This window comes from Taeniopygia guttata, chromosome 2 (genome assembly GCF_048771995.1).
Source record: "Taeniopygia guttata chromosome 2, bTaeGut7.mat, whole genome shotgun sequence".
NCBI lineage: Eukaryota > Metazoa > Chordata > Aves > Passeriformes > Estrildidae > Taeniopygia > Taeniopygia guttata.
In genome coordinates this window covers 104,607,261-104,619,308 of record NC_133026.1, presented here as the reverse complement: position 1 = coordinate 104,619,308, position 12,048 = coordinate 104,607,261, and the positions used below count along the sequence as shown (strand labels likewise).

General features: G+C 35.7%; 1 protein-coding gene across 3 annotated transcripts in view; it reads left to right on the top strand.

Moving 5' to 3' along the window:
• ROCK1 (Rho associated coiled-coil containing protein kinase 1) overlaps nucleotides 1-12,048 on the top strand; it is an 83,101-nt gene that overhangs the window by 31,063 nt on the left and 39,990 nt on the right. For all 3 annotated transcript variants that reach the window (XR_012054101.1, XM_030266066.4, XM_030266065.4), the window contains exons 2-8: nucleotides 835-916; nucleotides 4,574-4,674; nucleotides 5,483-5,620; nucleotides 6,763-6,938; nucleotides 9,712-9,796; nucleotides 11,412-11,556; nucleotides 11,841-11,979. Coding sequence is in view for 2 of the 3 variants with exons in the window: in XM_030266066.4 (XP_030121926.2) it covers nucleotides 835-916; nucleotides 4,574-4,674; nucleotides 5,483-5,620; nucleotides 6,763-6,938; nucleotides 9,712-9,796; nucleotides 11,412-11,556; nucleotides 11,841-11,979 (866 nt within the window). In the remaining variant the exon portion in view is untranslated. The remainder of the gene's footprint in view (nucleotides 1-834; nucleotides 917-4,573; nucleotides 4,675-5,482; nucleotides 5,621-6,762; nucleotides 6,939-9,711; nucleotides 9,797-11,411; nucleotides 11,557-11,840; nucleotides 11,980-12,048) is intronic.

Here is a 12,048-nt window from a genome sequence, read left to right as displayed (position 1 = left end):
ACAGAGAGAAAGGACTTCCCAATGCACTTTGATTCTTTGTTACATAGAATACTTGATCATTTTTCAGTCCAAGTTGTATCTCTGGTTTTCAGCCAAAAAACTGGGTTTAATCCTTCTCCTAGAAGATGCTACCCACTGAGGAGTCATTTATACCTAGTGACAAACTTAGACTTAAACTGTAAGTCATAAAGTTCACAGCGCTTAACAAGACCTTAAAACTATCTCCTTCTTTTTTGTATTTTTTCTATTGGGTTTTTTTGATAATGTTTGGTTTGCTTTTGTTTTGATAGGGATTTATGCTGTGATAGTAGTGCCAGATGGGCTCGTGGTGTTTGTTTCTAGATTTAAGTTGGAATGTATAAAGCCAAAATCTTGCTCATGAGCATTCACACTGAATTCAATGGATAAAATGCAGGGGTTTTATTCTGTGAATTAATTTACTGTCATTGTCCTATTTGCCAGTTGCTATTTCATGTTCAAGTACCTACTGTGTGATGCACTGTGACTTTTTAATATTACTGAACTTCATTAGAACTGATATTTGTTCTTTTTGTATTTGAAAAAGTAATTATTTTCATGTAACTATGGAGCTAATTAGGGTAATAATACATAGAAGTATATGGAATTAAATTTTGATGAGCCTCATGGAAGTGAAGGAGTAACAGCTGTTTCACATAACTGCTAACAGTCAATAAATAAATGTGAATGATTTCATTTGCATGGAAGATTGATAGGGACAACTGGGTTTTTATCTTGGCCCTTTAGTTAGCAGCATGCATAATTATTTTTCAAAATACTTAATTTTGTTTGTTGTTTTGTTTGGTTTTTTTTCAGGATGGATTAGATGCTTTGGTATATGACTTGGATTTTCCTGCCTTAAGAAAAAACAAGAACATTGATAACTTCTTAAACAGGTGTAAGTATTTAATGTTTAATTTACTAAATAACAGAAGTCTGTAATATCAAAAAGAAAGCACCTGTTCTACCTCTTTGAAAAGCAGCTAGGGATTTGGAGTGCATTGGGTTTTTGGGTGCAAATTGTTTTGAGTGCAAGAGTCTTATTTATTTATTTCCCACTGCGAAGTGACAGCTGTCTATGCAAATCTCAACCCCAGCAATTGAATGTCCAATCTGTTGCCCCTGTAATGGTCTTGTCTGCAGTGGCACAGAGCCTTTTAAGAGAAAGGCCTCTTGTCTTTGTTAGGGCAGCTCCCTGGGTTCCCATAACTTGTTTTCTAATTTCATGTACTAAGATATCATAAGCAATTTACAGTAAAATGGCATAGTGTTGTGTACAATGTCACGGAATCATATTAAATATTTGTTCACTAACAGGCTGGAGCATTATTTTGTGAGCTTTTGGGTTTTTTAGTATTAAGGGTCTCTTTTCATGAAAATCTTATACTGCATAGCTGATACATTTACTTGTGTATGCAGCTGATGTGTCTGCAGATTTCTCTGCGTTTACTCTGTATTTTTCCACTGCCAGATTCCCTGTACATTATACTCTATAATAACATTTTAAAGTAATAAAGTTGATTTTTTAAATAGAAATAATAGTTCCATAATTTTCATAATTTAAAAAAATCAAAACACAAAGAAAACCCCAGAAAGGCATTTGTGATTCAAAACTTTTCTGAAGGCTACCAGACGGACAAATTCTGAAGACTGTGGCAGAAATGTTTGCTGATTGCAGATTTGCTTCTGCCTGTAGACTAAATGGGCAAGACTGGAAATTAAGCTAATACTGTTAGACTTTTACAGGCTTAAGCAATTCAATTGAATTCTACAACACATGTTTTTTGTGGTAAATATAATTTGACTAAAATAATTTTTGTCTTTGCTTTGAAATTTGTTTGGAGATTTTTTTATGTTTTCACAGCATTTTCAAATGGTGTATTGGGTGCAACTGTAACCTGTGATAGTGAATTTTGTGGTGATTATTTTACATTAATCCCCAACTGTGTGAATATTTGAGTCCACTAGATCCGTTTGATGGCTCATTTGCACATAAGCTGGTTACTGAAAGCCTAAACTCAAATGTTCTGTTTAACTTTTCACAGTTCAAACTGTATTGATACCATATGCTGAATTACATGCACATTTTGTATACTCAGTTATTTACTGAGAAGGTGTGGTGAAACTCTTGGAGAAAAGAGAAGTTGTATCAGGCAAAGGAAATACTCATTGCAACAGATAATTTGAATGTAATTTTTATGAGTAGTGAAATCATTAGTGTGTCTCAAAAAGCTTCACTTTTGCAATTGGGGCTGAGTGAAAGAAAACTTTTACAACCTGATAATGAATATTTTTTTAGGTATAAATTATATATTGTAGAAGATGTGACTTGAAGTAATCTGAAGGTGGAGAATACAACACATTAGTTATCTTCAAACTGCCTTTGAAACATTAACTTGCAGTGTTTGTTGAAATATGAAAGCAAGCTGTGGATGTGAGAGTAGTGGCCTTAGAGGGAATTGTGAAGTCTAGTTTGCCTAGAATTTCTATTAAAAAAATAGAAAAGATATTTCCATTTTATTTGATTTCATTAGAAGACTGTTTAAAATATCTTTTTGCAGTATTGGATGCCTGGTTTGCAACATTATTGCAGAAATTTAAAATAAATTTTTAGATGACAAATAAAATGGGAGTTTGCTTCCTTTATTTTGTAGACTAATTGCCCTATGAACCATTCCTTATCCCCTCTTTACTTCTCCCTAATTTACATTGTATATTTGTGGAGCCTCCAAAATCTGCCTTTTCTGGTTGAGGTTGTGAACATGACTTTTGCAAATGCAGAACCTTGTTGTTTTGCTACTATACAGAATTAAAAGAATGAAGAAATGAGTGTTGGATGTATCTGAGAGCCCTGCTTTGCAGTGGTGACTCAGTTTATTTCAAGGCAGCATCTGAGCCTTGTTATAACCAAAGTTCAGGGCAAGTTGGGAGAGGGTGATTTTTGCCATGGGAGCTACCCCAGCTGTTCATACAGCATAAGCTGGGCAGGTCCTCCACTGCTCCTGGGAGATAAGGAACTGCCTATTGAAGTATATTGCAGCCTGATAATCTTTGTTTAACAGATCTTAGAATATGGAGGTCGAATTTCCACCACTGTTGTTACTATAACATGTTGTCTGAAGATAACTTAGTATGTATCTCAAGCAGTAAATTTCAGTTTGCAACTAATCACAAGCTCGACTTAGGTTATTTAGAAATCCTTAGCTTAGGTTGCTCTTCAGATGTGTTTTCCTTAATTCTGCTTTGTTGATAGCCAAGGTTTGTGATTGAATACCATTTAAAGGATTCATATTGTGCTTGGGCTTTTCTATTCAGAACAAGTGAACCTCCTGTTGTGAGATTACTAGGCAGGAAGTTAACAATAGCTAGAAAATTGCTGTCATCAAAATTGCTGTATTTTAGTTCTGTGCAGTCTTGCTCCTCCTCTTCTGTAAGTCAGTTGTCAGCAGGGCAAATAAGACAATGCATTATTTGTTGGAACTACTGAATATTTTGATCCCTATGTGAAAGAATTTGTCAGAATTTAGAATTTTGCTGTAATTTACCTGAATAAATGACTGTGTTATGCTGCATTGTAAATGTTTCCTTTACATTAGATAATAATGCTGCAGAGTATTTATTCAAACAGAACTATGTTTGTTCCTCTTGAGGTAATAAAATGTTACTGAATTTTTATTGTAGATAGGCAGCTTTTGTTGCAGATTTTAGCCTGTATAGGTATAAATCTAATGATAATTTTCTGTCAGCTACTTTGTCAATTTTTAGCATATGAACTTATTTATTTCTCATCTCTTTCCTTCCCCTGTCCTTACTTCTCTCTAAGCTTTGCTTTTAGGCCTAAAATACTATTTTTGAAAATAAAATACCGTTGCACTATTTTTTTATTAGAAGCATATCTGTTTTAGTAGAACTTCCTGGCTTTTAGAAATACTGAAGCATGAAGCTTTTCTACGTAGTCTCATGCCAGTGTTGACCCACATGGATTAAAATAGACTGTTTTAATCTTTTACCAAATTTGGAATTAGAATTAGAATATCTGCCCACTGGGAGTTTGTAAATTATTCTAGTTTATAGAATGACAGGTTTATATAAATAATTGCAGTGATTCCCACTGCATGTTTTAAATTAAAATCTACTTTTTTGAGTATTAGGAGTCATGAAAGTGCAGAAAAGCATAACTTTTTTCAAAAAATATTTTTTCAAGTGTCTTGTAGTTCCCAGTTGTGTCGCATATTTATTCAGAAGTACTATTTTTATACAGATCAACTTGCAAGCAGGATCATGCTGGCTATGAAATTTTTGCATGGCTTTTTTTTTTTTTTTTAGGTAATTGTTTTAAACAAAATTTCTAAATTAAGATCTCCTGTAATAGGATTGTACAGCGGAGTCATTGCATTAGGTTATATCAAGTTTTGGTAACTGGTTGTGAGAATAAGGTCATGGCAGGGAATTTTTCATTGGCAATGTAAATTCTTTGAGCAACACTTCTTCTAAAAACTATGAAAATTGAAGTTAGCATTTAATATATATGAAATGTGAATTTTGTTCACTGCAGATAAAGACACAGTAAATAAAATGAGAGATCTGCGCATGAAAGCTGAAGATTATGAAGTGGTGAAGGTGATCGGTAGAGGGGCATTTGGGGAGGTTCAGTTGGTAAGTTAAGCTTCTATTTGTATGTTTGATTGTATTCTGTAGTATTTGCTCATATATCTGTTTCTCAGTATTGTATTCAGAAGATGCAGTCCTAAATATTAAAGCCTTTGGCTCAATGGAATTTTATTCCATTACATTTTATGGAAATGTTTTTGAAAATGTTCTATTTCAGTCCTGTCCGAGTGCACTAGTACTTGTTTTGCATTGTAGTCTACTGTCTTAAAATGGAATGTGTATTCCTCATAATCAAGAAAATTAGCCTTTACCACTGTTTACATGGACACTTGAGGAAGTCTTAAGGGCTAGAAGAGTTTCTGCCAGTTCAGGGACTACTCCAGATTTTTGTGGACAGTTCTCACAGATGAGAGATGTGTGTTGTTTGTGATAGGTTAGCAGCCAGGCTTGTTAATCCTGCTTTATTTAATTGAGTGCTGGTGGGAGAAACTGGAAATACAGCAACAAGTATAGACGTCTGCTAGTTAACTCCAGAAAATGCTTATAGTTTTAACTTTATGGTATTTAACAATACTGCCAGTAGTTGTCCTTTTAAAGGCACATACATGCAGATTATGTGACTCCGGTGCCTATGAACTTACGTGTTGAAAAGTTCTAGCAAATATTTTAAAAGTAATGCGTTGTCAGATGTAATTAATTTTTGGATATACAGTATATAATCCCTTATAGTAATGTGAAGAGTCTTATAAAATGTGTTAAATGGTAAAGCAGGAAAAGTAATGTTTTCAGTGATGTTCTTCATGTGTTAATATGGCAAACTAGTATGTTCTGTATGTCACATCTGTTTTCCCAGGTAAGGCATAAATCATCAAGGAGAGTGTATGCTATGAAACTTCTGAGCAAATTTGAGATGATAAAAAGATCCGATTCTGCATTCTTCTGGGAAGAAAGGGATATTATGGCTTTTGCTAATAGTCCTTGGGTTGTTCAGGTAAAGTGATACTATTTTCAAAATACTGGCATTAGAGAACAGTTTGGTTGCAATATTGCATGACCTGGAATTACACGTTTCGAAGTTTCTTTTTTGGTTTTTTTGGTCTACTAGGGTATGCATGACTAAGATAAGCAATGCTATATAAAAGAGCAGGTATAACACTTGCTTCAAACTGTATTTTGTCACATTTACAAGATAAACTCTTCTCTTTATTACTAAAATTCTTTACCAGATATATTTTGGTGTGCCTGCTCTGTGGATTTAAATTATCCAGCATACCAGAAAGACATACTTAAGACAGAGCTTCAGTATATTCTAATTTCTGTGTGTATCTTTGCAAATTATGCTTGTTCTGTTTTTTTTTTTTCCTCATGTTAGTATTCTCACTGACAGTTTTTTGTGAGGTGCTGCTGCCTTTGAAGTTCTAAGGAACATGACTGAACCAATCATTGAGCATTGTGGATGCACATGTCATCTTGTTAATTTAAACTGTTCTTACCCTTAAGCATATAAATTCTTCTGTTAGGTTGGAATTACACAAACTCATTCAAGAATTACCCAAGTCAAATGGGTAACTGCTTTACTATCTGTCTGGGTGTAGTTGTGCAGAATAAAGCTTAGGGATTTCATACAGTTTTAAGTAAAGAAAAATCTGACTTGCGTTACTCATGTTGAACAGAGGGCTGGCAACTTTAAGGGAAATATTTTTATTGTTCAAAGTTTAGGCTCATTTTCTATTTAATAAATAAATGTTGATAATAGAAAAATAAACATCTACTGTTTACAAGTAAAATCAGGCAGATGTTTGCAACAGAGTAATTTCATCTTTGCATACGAGTCAACTAACATCCCAATGTAGTGAGCATCCTTTGAAATTATCTCAAAATTCATTGCACCAAATTCACTAAACATAATTTGTAACCAGAACTCTCCTCCTTCCAGGGTAATATAAAGGGATGGAGGATCTGGCTCTAGAGGCTAACTTATTTTTAGGAGGTTTGCTGAGTGGTGCAGAGTTTTTGCAGTTGTTGTAGCAATTCTGTTACTTTGCGCAGAATTGCCTTTGATTAGCCAACAAGCAAAATATTGAAGATAACTGGAACATAACTGGCTTATTTTTTGGTTTTGCTTTTTTGCAGTTATTTTACGCATTCCAAGATGACCGTTACCTTTACATGGTGATGGAATACATGCCTGGTGGGGACCTTGTGAATTTAATGAGTAACTACGATGTTCCAGAGAAGTGGGCAAGATTTTATACTGCTGAAGTTGTACTTGCATTAGATGCAATTCACTCAATGGGTTTTATACACAGGTGAGGAAAAAAAAAGATCCTATGTAGGGTTGTTTATTTTCTGATGCTGCCAGAATTACTTCAGTTTAGGCAGTTTTAAAATTCAAGATACTACTTCTTTATTGTTATTCCATAATTATTCCATCTTACAAATTGAAAAGTTGTTGCTGTCAGAAAATCTAACTCTGAGGTGATATAGTCAAAGAAAAGGTTTTCAGTGGGCTGATGTTCCTCAGTTTGAGGAGCAGTAAAATTGTCCCACTTTTACCAAGACATAACAAGAATAAAAATGGTATGAGCATGTTTGCCCCAAAGTGGTTCTTTTCTTTTGATTAGAAAAAGCTGTTTAGGGAATCTGATCACAGTTTTATCCACTGTTAGGAATTAGTTCTCTGCTAGGCATTTGAAGCCTCAGTGACCCATTAAACAAGAATCTATGAAAAATGTGAGGAAAATCTCCCAGCCATATGTTTTCTTGTGAGGGGCATGATGGAAAATTGAGATGCAGAGCAAAGGATTAGTTTCATATTATGTACTTGCCCTAAAGTGAAATGTAGTCACTTCTTGGATAGGCTGACAAGTTTTCTTTTTGATATTTGAACCTGTATCTGTTTCTAGCTTTTATTTATATTAACTAAGAGCAGAATAATAATTTTTTTCAACAGAAAATACAGGAAGAATTTGAGTAGTGTGTAGTATACACTATCGTATATACATTTTCAGTTTGTAATCTGGTCACCAGATCAATGTTAGCATGTAAGCTTTTGCAAGAAAAGCGAACACAAAGCAAAATAAACTACTAATCCATTGCTTGAGTAGCATCTAGAACATCATTAATTATGTAGCTATGCTGCATCTAATGGGTAGATTATCTGGCTGAATGAACCATTTGTATGTGTGTATTGCAAGCTTTAGAAAGCAAGCATTAGAAGATGCCAACAGCACAGAGATGTTTTTATAATGAAAATTTAGATTATTTTGACACCAGGAGATTTTTTGGAATTTGTTTCCCCCTGTAGTTAATGCAAAGGGACTTATGAAAACATGGCCCTACTGCTTAATGGGTCAGCGACGGAGTGACAAAGGACATGGGAATGGCTGAGGCTGCTGCCTTTGCCCTTCATTGCCTTCATTGATAAGGTCTGCTTTCAGGCCTCTCAGGTCCTGTGCCCAGTGGCAGAGCTTGGGAGAGGAAAGCATTGCTCTGGCAGCGGAAGATCAAGCTGAGTCCCAGTTGTGCAAACTTGATATGCACATGTCCAGGGAACACAGTGGGACGTGTCATGGGTGGTGAGGGAGCTGCCAAGTACCTTATGATACTGCTCTCTGTCACCCTGGGAGGTGTGTGGGAATTAGGAGATTCCTGATGACTGAAGGGAAGCAAATGGCACACCTGTCTCACCCCAAGAAGGGCTGGGAGGAGAGAGGAGCTGAAGGCTAGCCAGCCTAAGGGCAGTTGGATTAAATTGTGAGGAAACTGTTTCCAAGCATGTGGATGGGAAGATGACTGTGAGCAGCCTGCATGGCTTTATGAAGGGTAATACATGCCTTCCCAAGCAAGTTGCCTTCTGTGTTGAGATGATGGACTTCACTGACGAGGCAGAGTATGTTTGTCTTGACTTTAGCAAGGTTGTAGGTGTTGCTGGGTTAGAAAGGCACAGTTTGAATGAGTAGACTTCTCTAGATACTCCTTGTGAGTAGATTGTGCTGTCCAGCAACAGTCAGCTACCAGCAGTTCCCCAGAGGTTTGATGCCAGGATCAGCACCATCTCTGTTTATAACATGAACAGTGTTCAGGCAAGATAGAAAGCATTAGTTACCAGCTGCCCAGCAGGAGTTTATAAAAAGGTAGACCAGGCTAGAAGTTGCATGGTGAAAAGATGAAACGCAATGGATGACACAAGTTGCAGCAGGGGAATATCTAGCTATTCTTTAGGAGTTGTTTTTTCCACTATAAGGGAGGTCAAACAGTGCAAGAGAAAGGGTATGGATTTTTCATCCTCAAAAAAAGAAAACTTGCCTGGAATTGACCCTGAGTAACCTAATGTATGTTGGAAGTTCAGTCTGACTTTGCAGCTATACTTTGATCAGACAGCTGAGAGTCTTACAAAAATCCCTCCCCACAAATACAATTCTGTGAATTTACTGGTACATTTGCACTACATTTCATCTGACAGTTATGGCCATGGTTCTCCTTTGAGGTCCCTGAAATATACTTTCTCCTGAAATTTGTGTTATGCTATCATTTTAATTGTTGCTTACTGCTATTCTGCTTCAGTATGTTCAATGACATCAAGATGCTGCACTTTACCAGTTACTTTATGAAAATTTCCATAGTGGAAGTACTGGGAGAGTGGTATAAGTTAATGCTTCTGTTCAGTCATGGGAAAATATTTGTTCACAATAATAGAATTTTGAAAATGACATATAGTTGTTCCCTTGAAATAGAAGTGGTACAGAAGAGAAGCTGTTTTCAATGCCTGTTTGACATAATCAGTGAGTGGTTTTTAGGAACTTGAGGTTCAAGATTAGTGTTCAGATCTATTAAAATTGGTTACTTAAGTCTGTATTCACACATGGGTTCTAGTTTTTAAAAATGTTGTTGTTCAGCAGTGTCTGTTGGTCATGATACTTAAGAGGAAGCAAAAAAAAAAGTGGAGGCAGTAGTGGTGCATTAATGTTGCTGTTGTTCCATAAAATGTTGCATCTAAAAAGCAGTTGACTTCCATTGTTTTCATAAGTTAAATATATTAAATTGCATTTTTACTTTTTAAAATATGTATTTTTCTTTCAGAGATGTGAAGCCTGATAATATGCTGCTAGATAAAGCTGGTCATTTAAAATTAGCAGATTTTGGTACTTGTATGAAGATGAACAAGGTAAACACATTTTTGTAATTTCACTTTTCTGTTTGTGAAAGGAAAACATAAAAGTGAAAAGAAAAGCTGCTGGAAAGTTTTAAGCAAGATGAGAAGAGTGTCAAGTTCCACTCTGTTCCTTTATTGTTCTTCTTGGCCTAGTGAAAGAAACTAGATGATCTTTAAGGTTCCTTCTAACCCAAATCATTCTGTGGTTCTGTGATTCATGCATCTTACTCAGTGACAATGCAAAGTGCAGAAATGTTTCTACAAGTACTGTTTTTTAGAGAAACTTTCTGAAGTCAAGGCTTTGATTGTCACTAGTTGCTCAGGGTTATTTCTTTAAGTCTTTTGGCATGAAATGTTAAGGCAAAGAAATTAGATGACTTTTACACAGTGTGCCAGAAATGAAAGAATCACAACTGACATACCAGTTTTACTTATTAGCCACTGCTAACATAGCATGAGGAGAAATCTGAAGGAAACAGGTGTCATAGAATTACTTTTTTTTTTTTTAATGTATTCTGAAGTAATTTTAAAAAATGTTTTGCAGCAGTATTCATGTACTCTGTAGCACTGTTGTTCCCTATACAAAACTGGCTGATTTGTGTCAGCCTGTGCATATATTTAGGAAAACATATTGTGGAAATCTGAAATACATGGCACTTAGTAAAGTTGGTGTCATATGTACAATATGATCTCATCATATTCCAGGAGATTTGAATAAATTACTGTACTTAGCTGCTGAATTAAAGGCACCAGTGAAAACCAAGCGCAGACTATGTGTAAAAATCCTAGTAGTCTTGAGCCTAGTCTTGGTTCCTCTAGTCTTTTGAAAGAGAAAGGTTATTCTCTAGAAGAAGAATTGCTCAGCATAGGAGTTTAATTTAGGATTTGCTGCATATGCAGCATTACATTGATATTTATTTTATTTGCTTAGTTATGTATTTTTATGCAAGTTTTTCCACTGATCCATTTCTAGGAATGGCATAGGATTATTTCAGAAGTGCCTGAATGGCACTGGAAAAGGGTGTGTGGTTTCACCTTCAGTGTTCTGGATGACAGCTCCAGTGTGATTGATCTCAGTTCTGTCAGCTTTTTCTTGGGGGTGTGAGGAACATCAAATGTTCTTCTCATCTATTAACTGTTTTGAAGTCTCTACATAGATTTTCAAAGCCTTATCTACCTTTAGTCTTCCTAGCATTCAATATCTTGGGTCAGAGGCCGAAAACTTGCAGTTCAGCTGTTCCTGTTATTAAAATCCCTGATGTTGACCCATTTATGCTAACAGAGGAGCTTTCACTGTTTACAGTACATCCTGTCAGCAAATGACACATTTATACTGGCATGAGTGGCTATGTGGTGTTTGCAGGGCCTTAGATGCAATTCTGATTACTTCTTGGATACTAAGTCAGGTTTTTAAAGCAACTTTCATTGTGTTTGACAGATCTAGTGCTTTGTTCTGGCTTTAGCAGCTTAGACTTCAAAAATATTAAAAACAATAATTAAAAAAGAATGTTTGTTGACAAAATTTGATGTGGATCTGTTGATGTTGCTTAGGCTGCATAAGCTCATGGAACTTACCGGCAACTTTGGATCTTATGTTGGAGCCTGGCCATTTTCCTCTTTTTTGTAGGAAGGAATGGTACGATGTGACACGGCTGTGGGAACACCAGACTACATCTCTCCTGAAGTATTGAAGTCCCAGGGAGGGGATGGTTACTATGGGCGGGAATGTGACTGGTGGTCAGTGGGAGTCTTCTTGTATGAGATGCTTGTAGGTGAGTAGTAGGATCATCAGAACTGACTGCGCTACTTAACTAGACCCCCATGTTAAAATCACTCTTGTTTTTAACATTATCGCTCTTCTGGCGTGAGCTGTGATTTACAGATCCTGGCATTTACAGAATTTATTTTAGAAAAATTCTGGCAGAGTTCTCAGGCATTTGTCCTTTCCTGTTGTTGACTTGCTTGCATACGTTGTTGTATATGTAATTCAGATATTGCATAATAAGTCTACAATAATTTTGATCTGCTTTTAATGTTTGTGGTTCTTCTTTTTCAGGTGATACACCTTTTTATGCTGATTCTTTGGTTGGAACGTACAGTAAGATTATGAACCATAAGAACTCCCTTACTTTCCCTGATGACAGTGACATTTCTAAAGAGGCAAAAAACCTCATTTGTGCCTTTTTAACTGATAGGTAAGGTTTATATTTTACTCATAATGAAAATAAGCCTTTGTTAAGAGTATTTCTTGTCATGTTGGAAAA